The sequence below is a fragment of the Aristolochia californica genome, unplaced genomic scaffold, assembly GCF_029961685.1.
Source record: "Aristolochia californica isolate CCGP_79_NKW_82.1479 unplaced genomic scaffold, dmAriCali1.0.hap1 SCAF_4, whole genome shotgun sequence".
Lineage (NCBI taxonomy): Eukaryota > Viridiplantae > Streptophyta > Magnoliopsida > Piperales > Aristolochiaceae > Aristolochia > Aristolochia californica.
Window position 1 is genome coordinate 45,378,108 of NW_027182103.1, and position 21,942 is coordinate 45,400,049.

General features: G+C 42.4%; 4 protein-coding genes across 7 annotated transcripts; 2 read left to right on the forward strand and 2 right to left on the reverse strand.

The window, feature by feature from the left end:
* Positions 1-631: 631 nt before the first annotated feature.
* LOC137963935 (uncharacterized) lies at positions 632-2,131 on the reverse strand. The gene is made up of 5 exons (XM_068811167.1): positions 1,897-2,131; positions 1,672-1,820; positions 1,443-1,571; positions 1,288-1,362; positions 632-1,178 (listed from the first exon to the last, which is right to left on the reverse strand). Exons 1-5 carry the CDS (start codon positions 2,090-2,092, stop codon positions 885-887), a joined length of 843 nt encoding a protein of 280 aa, XP_068667268.1. The 5' UTR covers positions 2,093-2,131; the 3' UTR covers positions 632-884.
* A 2,022-nt stretch (positions 2,132-4,153) lies between these two features.
* Positions 4,154-5,946, reverse strand: LOC137963919 (uncharacterized). Its single transcript, XM_068811152.1, has 4 exons — positions 5,359-5,946; positions 4,900-5,046; positions 4,687-4,785; positions 4,154-4,615 (listed from the first exon to the last, which is right to left on the reverse strand). Exons 1-4 carry the CDS (start codon positions 5,881-5,883, stop codon positions 4,406-4,408), a joined length of 981 nt encoding a protein of 326 aa, XP_068667253.1. The 5' UTR covers positions 5,884-5,946; the 3' UTR covers positions 4,154-4,405.
* A 3,601-nt stretch (positions 5,947-9,547) lies between these two features.
* Positions 9,548-12,670, forward strand: LOC137962469 (cationic amino acid transporter 5-like). Of its 4 annotated transcripts, none has more exons than XM_068809350.1 (2): positions 9,548-9,632; positions 10,444-12,670. In XM_068809350.1, the coding sequence occupies exon 2, from the start codon at positions 10,659-10,661 to the stop codon at positions 12,393-12,395; it is 1,737 nt and encodes a 578-aa protein (XP_068665451.1). In that variant the 5' UTR covers positions 9,548-9,632; positions 10,444-10,658; the 3' UTR covers positions 12,396-12,670. The 4 variants fall into 4 exon arrangements, with proteins under 4 accessions (XP_068665451.1, XP_068665454.1, XP_068665449.1 ...); XM_068809353.1 differs by having other exon boundaries at positions 9,566-9,632; positions 10,406-12,670; XM_068809348.1 differs by having other exon boundaries at positions 9,567-9,829; positions 10,406-12,670.
* Positions 12,671-18,387: 5,717 nt separating this feature from the next.
* Positions 18,388-20,359, forward strand: LOC137963655 (gibberellin 2-beta-dioxygenase 1-like). Its single transcript, XM_068810810.1, has 3 exons — positions 18,388-18,994; positions 19,287-19,626; positions 19,985-20,359. The coding sequence occupies exons 1-3, from the start codon at positions 18,597-18,599 to the stop codon at positions 20,237-20,239; spliced, it is 993 nt and encodes a 330-aa protein (XP_068666911.1). The 5' UTR covers positions 18,388-18,596; the 3' UTR covers positions 20,240-20,359.
* Positions 20,360-21,942: the final 1,583 nt, after the last annotated feature.

Here is a 21,942-nt window from a genome sequence, read left to right on the forward strand (position 1 = left end):
ACTTTTCCTCTGCACTTTTCCTTTATGTTTTTCGTGGACGAGAACATGGAGTGCTCTTGTCGGTGCTTCAGGGGCAAATTGATGAAATCAATTCTGAAAGATCAGATAAGAGAGGCCACACAAAGGGAGATAAGGAGAAGTGGATACCTTTAGATTGCCCAATGTATTGATATAGTAAGGGAATGAAATAGCGCTCTCTTGCTTGTTTCATTGGAGGTTTCTCACGTTCATTGGAAGGAATGAGCTTTCTCTTCCTTGTGGGAGGGAAGGAGCTTGGTTGAGGAGATACAGAGCATAACGAAGAAAGGGGACAGATGAAATGTCCAAGCTCCTGAATCACCCCGATAAAATTTTCTCCCCATTTTTCATTTATTTTCTTTTTTCTCTAATTTTTTGATTATTTGATAGATAAATTTTTAATTAAAAGACAAAAAGGTTTTCCATCTTGTTTTCTTTTCTCTCCACGATTATCTTCTATCAAACAACAAAAAAATCACGTTCCTCTTAATTTTTTATTTATTTTTTCTCTAGGATTTGCTATATTTGAGGGGTATATTTTGTAGTTATGCTCAAAAGAGAGTTATTTTTCTCATGGAAGTCAAAACATTTCTCATCAAACTGGCACTAAAGAATCAGGAAAGCTCATAAATGACTTCTTGTAAAACAGCTTAGAGGACTTTTTAAATTCAGCACAACCGAACCAGTCCTTTCAAATAACACTCAAATTTCATGAAAATAAAGAAAACAAAAGAGAGGAAAACACGTTGACACGATAGAATAAATTTTCATGCATCAACTTATACCTGCTCTAGGTAAATGAGCCGAGTAATATTCCTCGTAGAATAGCTATTTAAGACTCCGAGCGGACGGGATTCTCGGTGATTTCATCCGTTCAGATCCCAAGTAGCTGTGATCTTTTTTCCTTGCTCTCCCTTGTCTTCCTTTTTTGCTGATTTGTATTTTTTAATGTCTTCGTTCAATTCCTTGGAGAACTCAAAAAACTTGGCTCGGTCCAAACTTATTTGCTTCCCAAGAGCATCAGGGTCTTCTTCCACGGTCAAATGCTTGCTGAACGTTTCCCACCATTTTTTGGCTTGATCCTCGTACTCTTTTGATAAGTTCCTGCATCTCTCAGCTTCTTCGTCCAAATCTTGAGAAAACATAGCATAGGCAACCGCCTGCATCATTAGGCAATATGTTACCAGGAACTCAGCTAGCCTGCAGTGGGTAATGCAGATATTCATACAAGACAGAGAGAGCTGTGAATGTTGAGTTTCACTGCTTCACCTTCAAAAGGGGACGGGCATCTGAGGGGCCAACCTCGCCAACGGCGCAGAGCTTGTTAGCTTCTTCGAACTTACCCTGTAAGAAGAAAAAGTAACGAAGACTAAACTACCAAACTGGATGTTGAAGGAGATGGATGATTTGTGGAATTTACTTGCCTGATAGATTAGGGTTTCAACAAGCAACGTCTGCAGCGGGTACTTATCTTCACTGAAGTCGCACCACACTCGAAGCATTCGCTCTGCTTCGTCAATCTTCCCACTCTTGATAAGCTGCACTGCAATTTTCTGAATGCAGCCACAAACCAGAATTAGATATATGCGTGGACGCCTCAAACCGGTAACTCAGAACTCTCGGTTGTGTGACCAGAGAAAGGAAATGGCGTACCCTGATTTGTGGCACCTGCGATAAATAGACTTTTTTGTCAATTGGTGGAGTTTTCACTTCCGGAGTGAGAAAATCGTTCTCCTTGAACAACCTAGTGTAGGTCGACACTGGAGTCGTCGGATTGGGAATGCCTTGTTCATTGCTACCTCCTGTCACCAAATCACATATTTCCATCAGCTAATTGAAAAGAAAAAATGCAAAATCAGTTTATATAACGAAACATACCGCCGCTATATCTGTTGTTTACAGTCAGGCTTCTCGTGGGTGTCGGCAACGATGGCTCGTTGCCCCTTGGAAAATGCACGGGGCGTCGGAAATCAATGCTCTTGCTGACTTGAAATGGTTTCATGCCGATGCCATTGATGAGACTCGGGGTTCTTAGACCATTGTGGGTCTGAGTCGAGCAAATTGGAGCCAACATCCTTTCGTCACAGAGAGAATGAATATTGAACTAGTTAAAATCGATCGGAAGCCGAATGATATGAGAGCGACGCAGTTGAAGGGGCATTTAAACACAGAGAGACAGAATAAAGTACAGGCAAGATCTAACATCATTTTGCCCTTGCTGGAAGTAAAGTATGTGCTCTTCCATCACGTGACCATGTCTCCTTTCTTCTTTAGTTCAGTTTCTGGTCTGGTAGGACTCGGATTGGGAGCACATTGAGTTACGTGAGTGCTGATATTGCAGTCTCCGACTCTTGATCCATACAATTTTTCTTTACAATTGATTCTTCTCAATGAACTAAACTGAACTTTAGTTCCTTTTCTTATCTGGTAAATAGTTCAAGTGCTTTAACGAAGAGAAGACTGCTTTTGTGCTCCCTTTCTTTGGAATCTCGCTGGATTTTGTTTGATTTGTCTTCATGAAGACTACTTTTTTTTTTTCCCCATGGTAAAATGTTGGATTACGGTCCGACACAATCAACTTTCAAGTTTCAAATATTTGGCTACAATGAGTGATGGACCTCTAATGTGAGGGAGGGCTCACTTCTCCAATGGTGGTTCATAGAAAAATTGATATTGATCACCCGACAGTTTGGGCAGTAAACGGCGAATTCATAAATGGGAAAAGGCCTCTTCTCGATAGCTGAGGACCTTGCCAATCACTTTGCTCAGGTTCAAAGAGATGCAATGCTGTAATAAGGGGCCAATTTCATTTGTGTTGATTGGCCACAGTTATTGGTGCTTGATTCAAGAAATCCCATCCCCTTAATTAGGAATGTTAAAGCTTTAAATTTATCCAAATCTAAATCAATACTGAATCAATAAGAACTGAAACCCATTAGAAATCAGATAAGTTGGTAAGATTATGACCAATTGATTTTTTATTATGTAAGAATAAGACGTGCATCGAGTCGAGTCCTATTTTGAACTCCCATTCTGACACAAAAAAATGACAAATCCGAATATGATACATTTTAATAAAGTTATCCCTTGAACTCGAATGGGAGTTCAAAATAAGGTATCTCGAGAGGATTTTTTGACAAGCCAAGTGAAGGAAAAGAAGACAGATTTACATAAGATCTGAGACCGGGGAAGTGAAAACTGTGTTTCTCTTTCGACTCTCTTTGTTTAATCTATAAAACCAAGCTCTATTTAAAGAGAGGAATCAGAAAGAGAAGAGAACGCAGTGGTTAGAGATAAAATGGATAAGGTTAATACCAGTCGGTTTCGTGACTTCCGTCTGTAACACCCAAATCGGCTAGAGCAGGGAAGAAATTACTTATTCCTTAAGTTTTAAAAAATTCTACAATTCACATATTGGGCAAAGAATAATGTTGAAGGAAATCGAACTTAGCTGTGACTTCCATCGGCGACGCCCAAATCTACTAGAGCGACGAAAAAATTGCAGACGCTGGAAGATGTATGGCCTGTGGAATCGATTTGTTGTAGCCATAGAGGAGGAATTGTGGCCTGGCTGCCCTATTCTTCCATCGAAAATCAAAACACCTCCTCTACTCTGGATATGCCAAAGCAGAAGACATTGAACTCCTTGAATGAATCACCCTCCCAACTCCAGCTAGTTTAAGTAAACGAGTCAGCTCGTGAGCTCGCGAACCCAACCGCCGCTCATTCGAGTTTGGATCGTTTACTTAAACGAACCTGAAACCCGATCTCAAATTCAATTCGAGATCGGATTTATTCGAACTCGAGCTATTCGTGAACCTGCTCGGTTCGATGCTACCCCTAAAGACATGCATGGATACAGTCTCTAAAAAAAAGAAAATGACCTTGAGTGCTTGTCCAAGAGATGCATTCATTGTAGAGGCCCTAAGTTACCATTTTTTCTGTTGAGTTCTACTCATAGAACTTTCTTGCATTAACTTATGATGTGTCATAATTATTATATTATGCCTGCATTTATTTAGCTTGGAACCCACTGGCGATGATCTTTGGAAGTAGCCTGTCCTTTTAATATTGTTTCTCAAAGCATTTGTATCAAATTCTAATTTGGCTCAATGATGGTAAAAGGTAGGGCGATTTGTTTATATATATGCTATGTGACTGATTTCTCCGTGGGCAAGAAATCTCACTAGGAAGAAACAACTTTGCTGTTAGAACCGTCGGCAAACGACTTCATTAAACCATAGAGAGGCCAACTGTAACTGTGTAAACCTCTCCATTCCTCCAGGGGATTCATCCGAAAAACAGGAAAGAGAAAAGGCAAAATATGGGCTTGATGGTTCCAGTAGCATAGATCTGCCAAACATTGAAGATGAACTAGTAAGTGCGACTAGTTTTTTCTAGCTTCTGCTATCTCTCTTTTTAACACCTCCATATGTTCTTTAAATTCTTCGAATGTTAAAGAGCGCTCGGTCTCTTCTGGATCATGCTCGCTTGCAATGAGCCCTGTCTCTCCTCTTATCCTGCTATGAATCTCAGTAAACATTTTCCACCTCTCCCTCGCACCATTAATGTCTCCCAACATCAAGTTGGTTACTGCCTACAATGAGAAACCAAAACGAGCTGTTCAGACGGGCTGCAGAAGAACAATGGTTTTAGTAGCGGTCTCACCAGGTAGAGTGAAGGTCTGGCATCAGTTGTCCACTTCTCCTGCTCCATATACTGCTGCTCAAGTTGATTGCAGAGCCTTCTCGCCATCAAATAGTTCCCCTGTATGATCAACACATGCGCGTAATTAATTTCTTAGGGAGCAAACAACGCAAAGGTCACCCATTTAGATCTAAAACAAATCATGACGGGAAGGAAGCTGAAAAATTGGTCTACCTGGTAGATGCGCATTTCCACCAAATGCAAACCCAATTCGTAAGCACGATCAGGATGGCGCTTTCTGATTTCAGTGTCGTACATCTCCTGTAACGTTTTCACCACTTTATCTTCCTTCCCACTCATTTCTAGCTTCCACACAACTTTCTGTAAGTTGACAAATACGAAACTGATCAGCTGCTTCAAATACAAGAGTGAAGTGGACTAAATACCCAACTCAGGTAGACCAAAAAACACAAACTTTTTGCAGTCATGGCTACCCAAAATAGGAAGACGATGGGGATTTGCATTTGGCGAGGTGATATAAGTACTGGTGTCGAAGTCAGTTTCAGCCTAAGTCCAGGCCAATAGTGGAACAAAATCCTTGGGTACTAAAAGAACGGACGTGAAAAAAATTTGACATGAAACCTGTTGCTGGCACGCATGGTACTAAAAAGAAAAAAGTAAAGATTACTAAACCTGCAACTCATGGGGATCAAAATTTTCTTGCTTCAAAAGCTGTTGAAATTCACTCTCAGCAGTTTCCAACGATTTTGGATCCAGTCGAGCTTTCTTAACATCCAGCAAGCCCTCTAAAGCCTCCTTACCGCTCCTAAGGGAAGCCAATGATAACGATCTCATGGACAAGCTCCTCTCCTGGGCAAAAAACTGAAAAGCCAAAGCCGGAGGGCAGGTCCTCCCACTTAAGCATATTGCCCCTAGTATGCAAGCCAAAAACACGGACGCTCCCAACCCGTGATTACCTTTGTGCTCATCTTCATCATCCTTGTTATATCTGGACGAGGTAAGGAAACAATTGACCACGGGAGGCGTGAGCGGAGGCAGCTGGTTGGACTGTTTCGGGGGCGAGTTGAGAGTAGGAAACACTAAGGAGCTCCTGTGGAAGCTGAAACTGCGGCATTGGCTCATTGATGTCAATTTGCTTCTGACAAAGAAGGGTTTGGTGTAGAGGAAACGGTACTGTAAGCCGAGTGTGGTTTCCATTGTTTTGAGGAACAAGTAGTTCGTATCAGTTCAACATCATCCCTTTCGAGACGTTTTTTTCCATAGACGACTCAGGGTATGCAACAACTACGAAGGAGAAACCTTGAAGACTTTTTAACAAAGGAAGAAAAGGATCGTAACAGACCACTGGGGCTCAACCATCTTTCTCTTTTCTTCACTTTAGTTTCTTATTTTTGCCCTTCTTTCTTTTGTTCTTTATCTTTTCCTCCTCAAAGTAAGCATCCACCTTCGTGACCAAAGTAAATGGAGAAAAAGAAACGTAAAGAATTGATCAGACCAATTGTGTCCTATTAATACGTCAGGGGAAGAAATTTTTGGTAAGAATCGACATTTTTTTATCACAAAATTACATAACTCAAAAGCAAATTACTCTTTTGAATGAACTATGTCGCAAGCAAGGTACCATGTACTCTCTCAAAAGCATAGAACGAGTTACAGGAGGCAAAGCCGCACGAACTGTAGCTATGATAACTTCACCTTTTGCTTTAGTCCCACTTTGCTTTTGGCAGGATCAATTGATTTAAATGCTCATGCTTCTTTAGTTCTATATGTCACACATGTGATACATTTGAGTCTAGACAAATACATTCTTTTACAAACCGATTATAAATGATCCGACCATTGAGATGGATATGAATCAAAACCATTGCAAGAAAATGATTCAACCAAATGTGTAACAAAGAAATTTTGTTACTGCCACAAGCCACGGTCTGTGTTGGCAGCTCAGGAGGAGACCCTGAACTCCTAAGTGTTGTAGGAAACGTTCTGACATGTCTCGAGTATACAGAACATGTGGAGGTAGGGAAGAGAGAGGGATGGACAGTGCAAGTCTGCCTGCGGCAGCAACAGATGATGCGTAAGGGGAAGGAACTAGAATATTGACTAATGCTCTAATCTGCTATAAATTTGGGTCGGCTTGATTGTCAACATGATAATGTCTTCCCAAATTATCTATTCAGGCGAAACAGTCACAAGATATTCTTGTAGGAACAAAACTTTCCGAACACTCTGCAGTTGATAGTCAATCACGCCGAGCCGTCGGCGATCCTCAGTCCCTAGAGTATAAGTGACAAATCGAGAATCGCAAACAATGTCAAGCCAGTTTATCAATCAATAACTAGTCCGGGATTTGGATCTTCACATCTCTGTTGAGAATAGGAGTTATAGCAGACATTGACAATGTAATCGAGTTTGATTTAAACATGACGAGAGATGCCAATGGATAGACGAGATATATTTTCTTTTAGCAGAAAGAACCAAACAGTCGTCTGGACCGAGAAGAAATAGATGGAAAAATGAAAAATCCTATTTAGAGAGTGGAGACTGGTCACTGGAAAGTATATAAGGGTCCCTGCTTCATCATCTCCGCAACTTTCAGAAGATTCCGAGTCTCCTCATCCTCTCTAAGTAACCGCTGAAGATCAGTGAAGACAGACGTCCACCACACTCCCAACTGTAAGGGAGAGAAAACTGGTTTCGAGGAGTTTCGATTTTTTATGGGCTCGGCTGGATGAGTAACTAGCGATGAACTACAAACAAAGAGCTACAGGAGGTGAAGTAAAGACGCTTTCATACCCGACCAGTCATTCCAGAGCTGGGGAAACTACAAATCTGCCCACATTTTATCGGTTCAATGATCGTCTCGCTCGTCGGTCCGACGACTCCGAGGAGCTTACGAAGACGGAGATAACGTGGGAATACTGGTTGACTGAGGGTCAACCATTAACATTAGAAACATGACGTTTGAATGCTCCATGCTCCACGTCACAGTCAACGGCCACATGATAAAAATTACAAAAATATTCTTTTCAAATTTTCGCACCAAAATCAATATTTCACCTTATCCGATGAGCAGGGGTAGCATCTAACTAAGCCAGTTCGCAAGCTGCTCAAGCTCGACTCGGTTCGATTCAATTTATTCGGATGTCGAATCGAGTTCGAGATCCAGATATGAAACGAGCTTGACCGAACCATGGTTTGATTCAAAAGTTTGTGAATCGACTCGAGAGTCAAGACCGGGACCGGGAGCAAGAGCGACCCTCGTCACCGTTGAGCCCCTCCCATCTGCTGTTGTAGCAGCCTCTGTCGTCGTCGACAGTTGCCTCGTTGGCTGCCTTTGCCACTGCTTGATTTCTTCCCCCTCTGCCTCCGTCACAGCCGTCATCCCCAACGAAAGTTCCTTGCCGACACCGCTAGAGCTTTTCCCTTTGCATTGTCCTTGGTGGAAACCAGAGAACCTAAGTTAAAAGGGAGAAATAATGCCCCTCCCCTCCCCCTCCCCAATAGTCCCTAGAAACGTATTTCTACTCAAATATTTTTTTTAATATTTATTTTAAAAAATTATTAAATGTATGCATAATTTTATATATAATTTATTTGACATATATTTTATGTAGAGTATTAAATGTAGGTTAAACTTGAACTCGGCTCGAGCTCGAGCTTAAACTTGATTAAAACTATTATGATCAAGCTCAATTATAATTTTAGGCTCGAGGCTAGGGTCGGCTCGAGCTCGAGTTCGAAATATTTAAATCAAGCTCGGTTCGAACATAGGAAGGTTCGGGTTCAGCTCAATTCGATGTAGCTGTTATGCCCAATTTTATGTAAAATATATGCATAATTTTAAATGCAATTTATTTAATATATATTTTTTGAAAAAATTTAAATGTATGTTGGAGTTAGAATTCGAGACATGTATTTTTTGAAAAGTTTTAAATGAATGTTGAAGCTCGAGCTCGGTTAAAATTATTGGGCTCGAACTTGATAACAATTTTAAGCTCGAAGTTGGGCTCAGCTTGAGCTAGAGTTCAAAATATTTAAATGAAGATCGGCTCGAATATAAGCAGGTTTGGGCTCAGCTCGACTCGATACCACCCCTACCGACAAACCTTCTTCCCCTACCCCTCCCTAGGTTAAAAATCTGGATCACCTCGTTAAAAACTCAACTGAACCCAGTCTATTTGTTTGGACAGGGTCACTTCCCTTTGGCTCTATCACGCCCCTTCGATGTAAAGTCGTCTTGCTGTTCGCTTTTTCAAAAAGTGGCTGCTATTCTTGATCTTGATTCTCGGATCTTTGTTACGAGGAAAGGCTCCATACCTGACTAGAAATTTAGTCCAGGTACCATTTTAAATCAAGCTCGGTTCGAACAAAGTTCAGACTCAACTGGATTTGATGCCACCCTTACGTCCAATTTTAAGTAGAGTTCATGCCCAATTTTATTTAAAATATATGCATAATTTTATATACAATTTATTTGACATATATTTTTTAAAAAGTTTTAAATGTATGCTGGAGCTCAAACTCCAAACATGTATTTATTGAAAAGCTTTAAATGAATGTTGAAGTTCGAGCTCGATACGAACTCGGTTAAAATTATTGAGCTCAAACTTGATAACAATTTTAGGATCGAACCTGGGCTTGGCTCAAGTTCGAAATATTTAAATCAAACTCACCTCGAACATAGGCAGGTTTGGGTTCAGCCCGGCTTTGCTCGATGCCACCCCCTGCTCCCTAGGTTAAAAACCCGGATCAACCCGTTAAGAACTCGGTCGAACCCAGTTTTATCTGTCCGGACCGGGTCACTTCCCGGGGGCTCTATCACGCCCCTTCGATGTAAAGTCGTCTTGCCGTTCGCTGTTTTCAGAAAGTGGCCGCGATTCTTGATCTTGATTCTTGGATGTTTGTTACGAGGAAAGGCACCGTACCTGATCAGAAATTCAGTCCAGGTACCAATTTAAATCTGCCAAACTCAGTCCAGGTACCATTTTAAATCTGCCAAATCAGCGGGCTCATGACTATCGATATAATCGTTCAATTACCTTCCGTGTTCTCGCCCTTTCGCGTTCGGAGCACATATGTCCGCCGGAGGGGCAAAACTTTGCGACGACGGTTGTTAGACTCTCTTCTGTTTACTTCTTGTAGAGTGAGTATCAATTTATATTTTTTCCTTCGTCTTTTCTTCTTCCGTTGAAAGGGGTCGATTGTGCAGATCATCGGAATGTCCCGTCTATTTTCAAACCAGATTCTTTTTTTAAAACTCCTCTTTTCTGTCGAAGAGGATTGGCTGTAACTGCTACCGGTTACAACCTACGACTACACCGTTCAGGGAAACCACCTAGTGAATGGGTCAGAAACTGTCTAACAACCCTCTTTCTGTTAGTTTTATACGTTCGTTACCCTTTTACTTTGCAAGCCAGAGAAAATCTGGTAGGGATGAGCCGCTCATGCTTCCTCGCTTTAGTAGTTAATTTACTGAAAATCCTTTTATGCTCTTTAGATCACAAAGTTCATGGCGGAATTTTTTTTTTTTTGTGGCTTTTTAAATTATTCAGTGTACAAAAATGCCTATGCTAAATTGGAGAATGTTTTTATCAGTTATTAATTTTCAAACCCATGAATTTTAAAACTTTTAAGTTTGTTGTTTGAAGTTTGAACGTTCTTACGCACCATCAGGATCAATCTGTGTCGATTTGCAGCTTCTGTTTGTGCGTTCTTGCAGTTTTTCACTTAATCTAATCTGCCGGCTTTAAAACGTAGTGCGATTGTATAAAGAGAACTTGCGAGCTCCTGCGAGAAAAGATCTACTTCCAGGGACTTCTAACTTCCACGGCCCAGGAGGAGAAAAGGCCAAAAGGTCGAGCCAGAAAAAAACAACAGATGGAGGCTGCATGAAGGCAATGATGAAAAAGGCCACAGAAAGAAACAGGGATAGTTTATAGATATTTCCAACAGGAAAGAAATTAAGAGAGCAGATGGAAGGAGCAGGGGGAGATGGAGCCGAACGACGGAGCTACTGGAGGTGGAGCAGAAAGGACTTCTACCCGGAGGAGTCCTTCCAGAGTTGGCCCAATTACAAATCAGCGGTATCGCAAACCGTCTACCGCTTCAAAGACCGCCTCCTCGACCGCTCCGAGGAATTTGTGGAGCTGGATGTCCTTCGTAAGGAATCCGAGAACGACATGAAGCGTTGCCTCACTTGGTGGGACCTTATCTGGCTCGGATTCGGCGCTGTTGTGGGAACCGGTATCTTCGTCCTCACTGGCCAAGAAGCCCGTAACGACGCCGGACCAGCCATTGTCCTATCCTACGCTGCTTCAGGACTCTCTGCTCTGCTCTCTGTTTTCTGCTACACTGAATTCGCTGTGGAAATCCCTGTCGCTGGTGGGTCTTTCTCCTACCTCAGAGTTGAACTAGGAGATTTCATCGCCTTCATTGCCGCTGGCAACATACTATTGGAGAGCCTAGTGGGGGCAGCCGGACTCGGTAGGTCATGGACTTCCTACTTTGCCACATTGATCAATCGAGACCCCGACTCCTTACGGATTCATGTTAGTCAATTAGCGGAAGGTTATAATCTTTTGGACCCAATTGCCGTTGTGGTACTCTTTTCCTGCTCCACTGTGGCGATTCTTGGCACTCGTTTGACATCTGTGACAAACTGGTTCGCGTCCTTGTTCAGCGCGGTACTCATATTGTTCATCTTGGTGGCTGGGTTTGTGAAGGGGGATACCGCCAATCTAACACCTTTTCTTCCATACGGTGCTAAAGGAATGTTCCAAGCAGCTGCTGTTGTTTATTGGGCTTATACAGGCTTCGATATGGTAGCCACACTGGCAGAGGAGACGAAGAATCCCTCCAGGGACATACCAATTGGCCTGGTAGGTTCCATGTCGGCCATTACTGTTGTCTACTGCCTTATGGCGCTAGCTCTCAGTATGATGCAAAAATATACAGAAATGGATGTTAATGCAGCTTACTCTGTTGCATTTGTTAGTATCGGGATGAAGTGGGCAAAGTATTTAGTAGCAATTGGTGCTCTCAAGGGGATGACCACAGGGCTGCTTGTTGGGGCTCTTGGCCAAGGGAGATATACCACACAGATAGCAAGGTCTCATATGATTCCTCCATTGTTTGCGCTCGTTCACCCAAAGACAGGGACACCCGTCAATGCTACTCTCTTGGTAACTACCTGTAGCTGTTGCGTAGCCTTCTTCACTGGCTTGGATGTCTTGTCAAGTGTCTCGGCCATTAGCACGCTCTTCATCTTCATGTTAATGTCCATTGCATTGCTAGTAAGAAGATACTATGTGAGAGATGTTACCCCAAAATCTGCTGTCATTAAATTCCTTTTCTTCCTAACAGTCATCATGGCATCTTCTATTGCTATTATGGTTTATTGGAGCTCTAGTTCTGGGGGTTGGATTGGTTACTCAATTGCTACTCCACTGTGGTTTTTGGGTACATTGGGAATTGCTGTCTTTGTTCCGCAGCAGCGAACCCCTAAAGTATGGGGTGTCCCCTTGGTGCCTTGGTTGCCATCATTGTCAATTGCAATTAACTTGTTTCTCATGGGGTCCCTTGGCTACCAAGCTTTCATTAGGTTTGGTATCTGCACTCTTATCATGCTGATGTATTATGTGTTTTTTGGCCTTCATGCCACCTTTGACATGGCTCACCAGCAGGTTGTATCGGAAACTTTGAAAAGATAGAAGATTGACCAATTTCCATGTGGGGGTTTGAAACTGAGTATGTTGGCAATGACCTCTTGATGGTTACTTTGTGGCTAATGATCAGTCACTGGCATAGCCACATAGAACAGGAGCTTCATTTATTGTGTAGAGGTTATGGGATAAAAAAGAAACAAACTATCTTTTTTTTTTTTTTTTTCAATAAGGAAGAAAGTCAGATTTTTTTCCTATTTTTTGTATATAATGTTGAATATCTTTTTTTTCATAGAAAGATGGAACTAGAACATTATCCTTTACTGTGAAGTTTTGGGTCCAAAGTCTTGCAGAGCAGCTTTACTTTTAAATGGACCTCCAGGCAACCGAAAGATGTTAATACAAGAACATCTACTGTTTTGTTGAAAGCTTATTTAAGACATCATTTTATCTAGAGATATAACTTCACTAATTCACTTCAGGGTATATCAATTGCTATAGCTTCATTTCTTGGCTTCGTCAGTCTCTTGATATTCAGTCAGCAATTTGAACTGAGGATTACAGGTACTAAATTGTTAAATGCCCCTGGAAGCTCTCCAATATTTCTTCATGAATCTGTTTTTATTTTTTATTTTGTTGTTGTCTGCGACATTCTTCAAGCCAATTTGTTCCTCATTAGCATAATACCAATTTGAACACTGTTCCATATATTCATGAACCTTAAGTAGCTGAATTTGATTTCTTTTTCTGTTGACACTAGTCTTTCTTTTACATTTGTAGCTATCGTTTCCAATTTGCACAAGTTAAACTGTCATTGCTGCTTGGTCAAGTATAAAATCTCTATACATTTTTATGCTTCATTCCCATGCGAAGAACAACAGATGATAGTAGAAAGCAAATGTTATCATAAGGAAGCGTAAGCTGGGCCTCAAATTGGGACTGAAACATTGGCAAGTTCTACCCTCAATCCTCTCAGGATTCAGTTCTAGAATTATCAATGCCTTTAGTCTTGTTAGTGTGGAGGTAGTAGTCCCATATATCTGGTCCCAACCTTTCACGGTATTCAAGCTCAGGTCTAGTCTAGAGTATCTTGTTTTTGTAAGTCCATGTCTCAGGGGCACCTGTTTTATTGGATCTGGACAGGAGCGGTTAAATTCACAACTTTGGATAATTGAGGTCTAATATCAAATATCCATCTACACCTGTCTGACATTGCGTGATGGGCTCGGGAACTCGTGCGAATCAACCCAAATCGTACACTTGTCAGACAGGCACGGAAGAAGGTGAGCCCGAGACAAACTCTTTCATTCAGAGGTCCGTGTAGGAACCCCGTGGCCACTTGTCTTCCCGACATTGGAAGTGACCCGACTTGACTTGTGGTACCCCACCATGATCAAAAATAGGCCGACAGCGTTTTTAAAAGGAAAGCTCCGCCGCACCACCCAGAGTCCGGACGGATCTTTTCGTTTTTTTATTTATCCGCCAACCCACGTTTACCGATCAATGGCTTGACCACTCATTTCACTCCAGGTGTCCACGTTAACGGCTAGTTGGTACCCTTGCGACAATTTTCAACACGTTCCAGAAGATTACATCCCCTTTCCCAACGGCTACATGTCCTCCGCCGCTTTGCAGATCGCGGCTATAAAATATCTCCCCCGCCTCTCCACCCATATCAGCATATCAATATCAAAATCGTCTTCGTTTACCTACCCTTTCCTTCGACTACTTAGCAATGGCAGCGGCGATGAGGCTCGCTCTTCTCTCACTTCTTCTTCTGGTCATTGCAGTCGCAGTTTCTGCTCAAGACGGTGATAATATTGCTCCATCGCCGGCAATGGCGAGCGCGTCGGATTCACCTCTGCCTGTCCTGGGTGGGCTTCTCTTAGCTTGTTTGATGTCCATCGTCGCCCTGATTTGACGGGGAAACCGACGTGAGATTTTTATGTGTTTGTGTGTGGGCGCGGTGGAATTATTTCGTTTATCCGGTGACTGGATTTATGTAAGAGGGGAGAAACAGGAGACTGATTATTTGCGGCATTATTTACTATCTATTTTTTTATGTACATTGCATTGTGTGAAATAATGGATGGGGTGAAATTTATGATTATTGTTTCGGTTTGCGGAATTGACGTTCCCATATCCAGAGTTGGTGGATACGGAGGTCGGTGGATTTATCATCCAAGGCTAATGATTGATCATTTTTGTTTTCTTTCGGCTTTTTCCTCTTCATACGAACATTTGGAAAAGACGGATCAACCAAAAAGATTTTAGGCTCAAAACAACGGCCGGTACTCTGAATGTGTTCGGCCGAAATAAAGCACTGTGCTCTCACATGTATTGTTTTCGACCCGAGAGGCTCGGTGAGCAGGTGGCAGGCCTGGCGGCAGACATGATGCGTCTCTCCGTTTAATTTTACTGACAGAGAACAAAATTATCAATTCTCTGTGCGGAATGTTCAGAATTGAATATGATATACTTTCCTCCGTGAAAATGACAACGACAACGACGACGGGAATTGCCTGTAAATCGATTTCAACAATTTAATTTTACTGTTGGGTCCTCAATTGTCTTCATCACAGTAATACTTCCCTCTGAATTAAAATCCCAAAATTCCGAATTTCCAAAGGAGAGGACAAGCCTGTGAATCAGAAAGGACCACTGAAGAAGGGCAAAAGGAGTATAAAACTCGAAGGCTTTCAACCTCGAAGAAGCACGAAACTACTAACATGTCAACAATGATTAAACGCTTGAACCTTAAAAGTTAAAAAAGAAGGGTATCTTTGCAAACTAGTAGTTGTGCGACAATTTTCCACGTTTTCCAACAAAATTAAAAACACGTAGCCCCCAGCATCTGACATATCTCTCTTGACCCTCTCTTTTATCCTGGAATACCATTAAGGAATACCACTTTGTGTGAACAGAATTACACTACAGTGACTTGTTCTAAGCATCCATGAGTAACTGGTATATCTGGCGTTACGTGAAGCCCATCAAAGTTCTGCCCACCCACAGTCACGAGTCCATCCCCTCGAGCATGGCCTTTCAGTGACGGACATCTGTTCCTCCCAAAGACGAGCCTCGTATACGAAGAAATGAGAAGAGAATTGAAAGTAGAGCAGTGAAGTTGACGTCTATGTCAGCGGAAGCGTTCGATGAAAATCCTAACTCCATAGATAGGGTTCCAGAGAATCCAGACGTCGCCACGCCGGCACTTGTGCAGCAGCTTTGGGGCCCATCCCCGTAAGTCATAATGCTCCTCTATAATATCCCGACTCGTCCCTTCGCCTGTCATCTGCAACCAGGATTGTCGGATGCAGGAATCAGAGATTTCCACCGGTACAAAAGAAGCGTCGAAGTTCCCTTGGGTTCCACCAAATCTTCGTAGCTGATTCCCATCCCTCACCCATCGAGAGAGGCGCCCATCATTCAACCCCGCAACTTGGTTAGTCTCAGTGATCGGTATTCCCCGCTTCACCTAAGGCTGGAGCTGATCTGACGCGCATTTATTGGACGTGAATCTGAACAGAAAACTCGGGGACCCATCCCCCCGTTCAAAAATGTCACTTCCGTTTTCAACTCCTATGGAAGCCGCAGGCCCCAAGAGGATATCCTCTTGGATTTCAAAATCAAGGAAGAAGAGTCTCAAGTCTCAACCGACGGCTCCACCACAACTAAGAGAGTCGCAATTCACAATGTAATCCAATGCCGGGCTCATTTATTTCGTTGTAATTACAAAAGCTTGACAGCATATACGATATGTCAACAGTGAGATGAGAGGGCAGTTAGTGGGAGCTGAGTCAGTCGACCAAAGTTCCTATCCCCATAGCTTCCGCGAAACGTGGCTTACTTTCAGGGCGACACAAGTAGCTGAAAATAGACAATCATGTTCAACATTGGAGGTGAAGTCGACGTCCGCGTTGTGGACTGGACGGCGTCCTTGGGCTACCATGGTGCGCATTCATTGCCGTTCACCACCACCGGTCCACCCTCTCCCTTTCCCTCCGTCGCAATCAATCGAATCTCTCCACGAGCCTCGGACTTGCACGGGCATGTGCACGCACTTCAGTTTCCACCGTCCATGGATCCTAAAATCAAAACCATTTTTTTTTTTTTTTTACTTTTCAACTTGTAGAATTTGATCGCAAATGGTAATGTGCCATTAACGAATCAGGCGATGAATCGAAATGCCAAGCCGGGAGAGAATGCAGCGTGATGCCGACAGAAGACGAGAGGAAAGATATGAACAGGAACGGACCACGCAATCTCATGACATCCTCAGAATTATGAATCGGCACGCTGACCCACCGCGTGTGACGAGAACCGGACCTTAGCTTATTTGTGGACTCACAGGGCACGGCGTCGGGGCAATTAGCGTTCGACACCATTCTCTCTTTTTTTAATTTTTTATTTAATTTAATTTCCTTATCAGCCGACCTTGCTTCAAAGTGGGCCCCACTGTCTCCCCTGTCCCCAATTCTCATCTTTGCTGTTTTTTGACCATGAAAGTGTCAGTGTCGATTGAGGAGGCCAATCCTCCCACGCGTTCGGCCATGTTTAAACTAAAACCGCTTTTTTGACTAATTACATCCCTTTCAGATTACCGAGTAGGTGCACAAGTAGAGGCTTCCTAGGTTTCATTGACTGAAAAGAAACAAAATAAAAAATTAAAACACAGACATTGATAGATAAGACTGATAGTGAACACAATCAATCCCTCACTTCGTCAATTCCAAATCCAAGCGTGTTTCCTCGTTCACTTCGACACGGACTCAACCTTGTGCGGACTGGATATCTGCTACATCGTGGGACCACCCAAAGCGTGAACATCCATGTTGACTCAAGCCAGCATAATTGACTTTAAAAAAAAAAAAAATTACTCTTTACTCGATAGACAGATTTTAGAGTAGCCAATTTTTCCTCATAACCCACCGACAATGAAAGTCGAAACCCGACGCCTCCGGATTACCGCCGTTGCTTGAGAAACTCTGGAAGGGATGGGCATTATGGCGATTTGAATGAAGCTAATGTCCGCTTCACGCCTCGGGATAGCTTTTAATCGTGATTACAGCAATGCGAGAAGAAACGAAGCGGACGAAGTTGCAGATGATGCGAAAGTTTTTCTAGATTGTCAAGGGTCATTTGACAATAATGAGGGCAATATCTTGGACGTGACATCTTAGGGAATCACAACACAGGCCTACTGGAGAGAGATAGTACCGATTAGGCCGGAAATTATCATTCGACAATTATTGGAGGAACGTCGATGTTAATCTCTTTGGGCAGAGTGAATATTCTTCTCTCTGTTTAATAATAGTATCGACATTAACGCCGACGACGCTTACTTGAGGTCAGGAATTGATGGGGAGTCACCCGGAATAGTTTTCTTTTATCCTTTTTTATGAGTTTGGTTTTCTCCATTATTGATGTCATTGCTGATTCAAGAAGAAGAGCACGTCTCTTGTTGAGTCCGTAATTATGGATTCTGTGGGCTGGTCCTGCATTCATGATCACCGATTACGATTATCAGAGTCAATGTCATTGAATGTATCTGTAAGCCTTTTTTGCAATCCGAAATTGTCAAACGTGCTTTCTTCGGTCGATAATCCGGTGCTTCTCGTTTAGCCAAACCTTTTCAGAAGTGCTGAGGGAATCTTCCTGAACTGACTTTTCTTCGACGCATTTAATGAGCTGCTTGGAATCATTTTAATACGCTTTAGCTTTGAACATACAGGAACAAGCGCTGTCTGCGCACATAGTTTAACAGCAGGAGAGCTCAAGGAGTGGACGATTTTCATTTGTTACAAGTTTTGATTATAATCCTGAAAAAAAAATGAAAAACCGACTGCAAATTGTTATTTGTTAAATATTGGTTATCGATATTGATTGCTTAATTTGTTATTCTTCCACTTTTTAGATCCTTTTGTTTCTACTTTTCTTTTTTAATATCGTCCTCTGCTTCTCCGCGGAACAATATAAATTCCCAGTGAACTGTGAGACCAGATGTCTTCGTGCACATCGCCTCAGGGGTCGGGCCATGCATTTTCTCTCACCATCTTCTAATTAACAGCTGCGCCCCGTGTTCAGCGTCTTCTCCGAAACTCCGCCCTTTCCTCCTGAAACTCCCCTGTTTCCCACTCACCCACTTCCATTTATACGCTGCTCCCCGTGTGCTCAGCGCCGTCTCCGAGACTCCGCCCTTTCTTCCGAAACTTTCCCTGTTTCTCGTTTCTCGGTTCTGAAGGCACCATGGTGGTGTTATCTAGGCCAGCATTGGATCAAATTTCCTTCGTTAAAAATCAGAAACAGTCCTTATTTTCGGCCATTCCGGTGATAGACCTCTCCGAACCAGATGCTAAATTCCCTCTTCTGCATGCTTGCGAAGAGTACGGATTCTTCAAGGTGATCAACCATGGCGTTCCAGAAGAAGTCATGAATCGATTGGAAGACGAAGGTGCCAAGTTTTTCTCTTTACCTCGTTCTGAGAAAGAGAAAGCAGGGTCCGCTGATCCATTTGGGTATGGGAATAAAAAAATTGGCCCGAATGGTGATGTGGGATGGGTTGAATATCTCCTCTTGAAACCCGATGAGAAATCCATCTATCAGAGCGTTTTGGACGTCTCCAGCGGAAAGCCAGAAAAGCTTCGGTACGCACAACGAACTCAAATGCATCCTTCATCTCGCTCTTTATACTCTACAGAGAGATATCATTGAGCATGTTCTTCAGTTTCTTTTTTCTGTTCCTGCCACTCTTTTGCTAATGTTGGCATGGGATTTTTTTTTTCTTCTTCTTGATTCTCATGCCGATAGGAATTTCCTTTTTTAAAAAAACCTCAAGCCTTCGACACTCGGTTTCTTTATTTGATAGCTCGTGTCTTCATATGGTTTCTATCGTCGGTTTCTTAACAATTCAGTACTTACTCTTTTCCATTTTGGCAGTTGTGCTGTGACTGATTACGTATCAGGCGTGAAGGACTTAGCTTGTGAAGTTCTTGAACTCCTGGCTGAAGGACTAAAGATTCAGCCCAGAAACATCTTCAGTAGGCTTTTGATGGACGAAGAGAGTGACTCTCTATTCCGGCTCAACCATTACGCACCATGCCCAGACTTTCAATCTCTGGAAATGATTGGATTCGGGGAGCACACGGACCCACAGATCGTGTCAGTCCTGAGATCAAACGATACAACTGGCCTTCAAATCTCTCTGAAAGATGGCAGTTGGGTTTCAGTCCCACCAGACCGAAACTCCTTTTTCATCCTTGTTGGTGATTCTTTCCAGGTAAACTCTGCAACTAATGTTTCATTTTGGGAAGAAGATAAGCCGCTAAAAAGGCAAGGCAGGATAGTTTTGAATTTTGATTCTTTTGAGTGTGATGTTCCTGTACTTAAAAAACCTTTTTCCCTACAATTCCATTTTAACCGATTCGAGCAATCGCCATACATCTTTTTGGAACTTTCTTCTCGTCTCAAGTCGTTTCAATCCTAGTTTGAAACAAAATCACTTCATGGGTCTTTTCATTTATCTTCCCATCAAGAGGGGGTTTGCTTACAGTTAAATGGGTTTTCGGTTTCCTTTTCACATCAGTTTCTTCACTGTGGTTCTCATTATAATTTAATTACCTTCTTGATCACTGCAGGTTCTCACAAATGGGAGGTTCAGGAGCGTCAGACACAGAGTCATCGCCAACAGCTTCAAATCTAGGCTGTCCATGATCTATTTCGGTGCGCCAGGGCTACAGGAAAAGATAGCGCCGTTGCCATCGCTGACCGCCCAGGGAGAAAGCAGGTACAAGGAGTTCACATGGTCCGAGTATAAAAACTCGGCTTACAAATCACGGTTGGCCGATAACAGGCTTGTGCTGTTTGAGAAGAAGTCGCTCAATGAAGGCTGAGATGTACCAAAACTTTCCTAGTCAGGAAATGCTTCGGTCAATAGGTTGGATGTGCTGACCAAATTAACCAAATATGGAAAGAAAAAAATAGCTTCTTTTTTCTCAGTGTAACTGCCCGCCTCAATAAATAGATTTTTATCTCTTACTAATCTTGCATAATCCTCGTCGTTGTACATATGCTTTTGGTGGACTGTAAGGATTCGACCCTTCAATGTCCGACGAGCTCTGAGCTACTTAACTGTTGTAAAAAAGGAAGATTCACAAGTTACAACTTCCCTCCTATTTCATTCTTCAGAGTCTCTCTCCCGCTCTGTTAAATATCTAATTTTTACATGCAATATCCTTAAATTCCTTCTGGAATCTCCGCTTTGCTGAAATGTTTCGTATTTCACCGTCTTCCGAGCTTTTTTTGTGTCTGTTTTCCTAGTCGACAAATCCATTTTAATGTTTTACCAAAGCTACCTTTATTGGAAGCTTTGTGGTCATGGTTGTCAAGTGGGGAAGGGCTTTCCACCAACCAACAACTCAATAATAGTTCTATGGAAACGGAATAAAATGCCACCTACAAACAACTACTGACAGTTTTCTCAAGCTACACAGAGTTGATAGAAAGGCTGCATCCGCTTATGAAGATTTCATGGCAGAGTGTGTTCATATATCAATTATTAGGTACAGGCTTGCTTGCTGGCTTTCTCCCAGACGATCATCATGAATTCATAGACCATTTATTGAATGTAAGCGCCACGGCGGTAGTTCTTATCTTTTTCTTCCTCCCGGACCCATTCGTCTTACTCTACTGTGTTATTACTGACAAATCGTTTCTGAAACTAAAAACGACGGTGTGGTTAAGTAGAATATTTTCTCTCATTACACAGTAGTTTTCACTGTAGAATTGTTTTGCAAGTCGGGAACATTGCGCCATTGTAGACTTGCTAGTTCGAACTCTGTTTGATTTAGTGCGAAACTTGGGAGCAGTCAACAAATTGTGGAACAGAGGTCCTCGGTTTTCCCAGTCTTTCGTCTTCTTCAGAGCGAGTTAGTCGGAACTAGGAAGTCTTCACCAAATCAGCAACTTGTCATAAAGAAAGCCATAAAGTTGACATCTTAGACTGTTATACAGTAAAGAACTCGGAAAAGATAAAACAAAGTCAGGGTGCAGAAGAGAAGACGTTTTATTCTATTTTGTACGGATGAGTTTCTCGGGAGAAGGGTGAGGCATTCATTGTATTCACTCAGAAGAGATTTGAACAGTTCGAGCTTATTGTTGTTTCTCTTCCGAACAGTGAAGCCTTCATCTTACGAGTAATAATTGTAGCAGAGACTAGACTGTAGAGCCTTCATTTTTTTAATTTTTTTTTCTCTTGGTAGGCTTGCCGAAGACCTCAGGGAACTTCCCGTGATTAAAACAATCGAAGGCATCAGTGGCCGTTTCCATTGACAAATGACGATTAGCATTTAAGAGACTTCTACCAATACGAGAAGGAACCGCTAGGGTGCCTTAAAACCTGGCGCCTTTTGGCAATAAAGTGGTAACGTATGAACCTGCAAATAAAGCCAGCCTAAAACGGAAAAGAGGACCTCGTGATTGTCGGATTCTATCTGATTATGGTGGCTACGAGGGATTGGTTTTGCAGTCTTTGATCGAGTGGGTTCGAGGACATATGGCACTCGTTAATGGAAAGCAGTACTGGAGCTACCCTGCT

Bases quoted from the DNA above. Each gene is read 5' to 3' on its own strand.
- LOC137963935 (XM_068811167.1), bottom strand. From the start codon at position 2,092: ATGTTGGCTCCAATTTGCTCGACTCAGACCCACAATGGTCTAAGAACC. The intron at 1,821-1,896 runs GTATGTTTCGTT...ATTTGGTGACAG, and splicing joins AAACAACAGATATAGCGGCG to GAGGTAGCAATGAACAAGGC. The intron at 1,179-1,287 runs GTGAAGCAGTGA...CTAATGATGCAG, and splicing joins ATGCCCGTCCCCTTTTGAAG to GCGGTTGCCTATGCTATGTT.
- LOC137963919 (XM_068811152.1), bottom strand. From the start codon at position 5,883: ATGGAAACCACACTCGGCTTACAGTACCGTTTCCTCTACACCAAACCC. The intron at 5,047-5,358 runs GTTTAGTAATCT...GTCAACTTACAG, and splicing joins TTGATCCCCATGAGTTGCAG to AAAGTTGTGTGGAAGCTAGA. The intron at 4,786-4,899 runs GTAGACCAATTT...TTGATCATACAG, and splicing joins TGGAAATGCGCATCTACCAG to GGGAACTATTTGATGGCGAG.
- LOC137962469 (XM_068809350.1), top strand. From the start codon at position 10,659: ATGGAAGGAGCAGGGGGAGATGGAGCCGAACGACGGAGCTACTGGAGG.
- LOC137963655 (XM_068810810.1), top strand. From the start codon at position 18,597: ATGGTGGTGTTATCTAGGCCAGCATTGGATCAAATTTCCTTCGTTAAA. The intron at 18,995-19,286 runs GTACGCACAACG...CCATTTTGGCAG, and splicing joins GGAAAGCCAGAAAAGCTTCG to TTGTGCTGTGACTGATTACG. The intron at 19,627-19,984 runs GTAAACTCTGCA...TGATCACTGCAG, and splicing joins TTGTTGGTGATTCTTTCCAG to GTTCTCACAAATGGGAGGTT.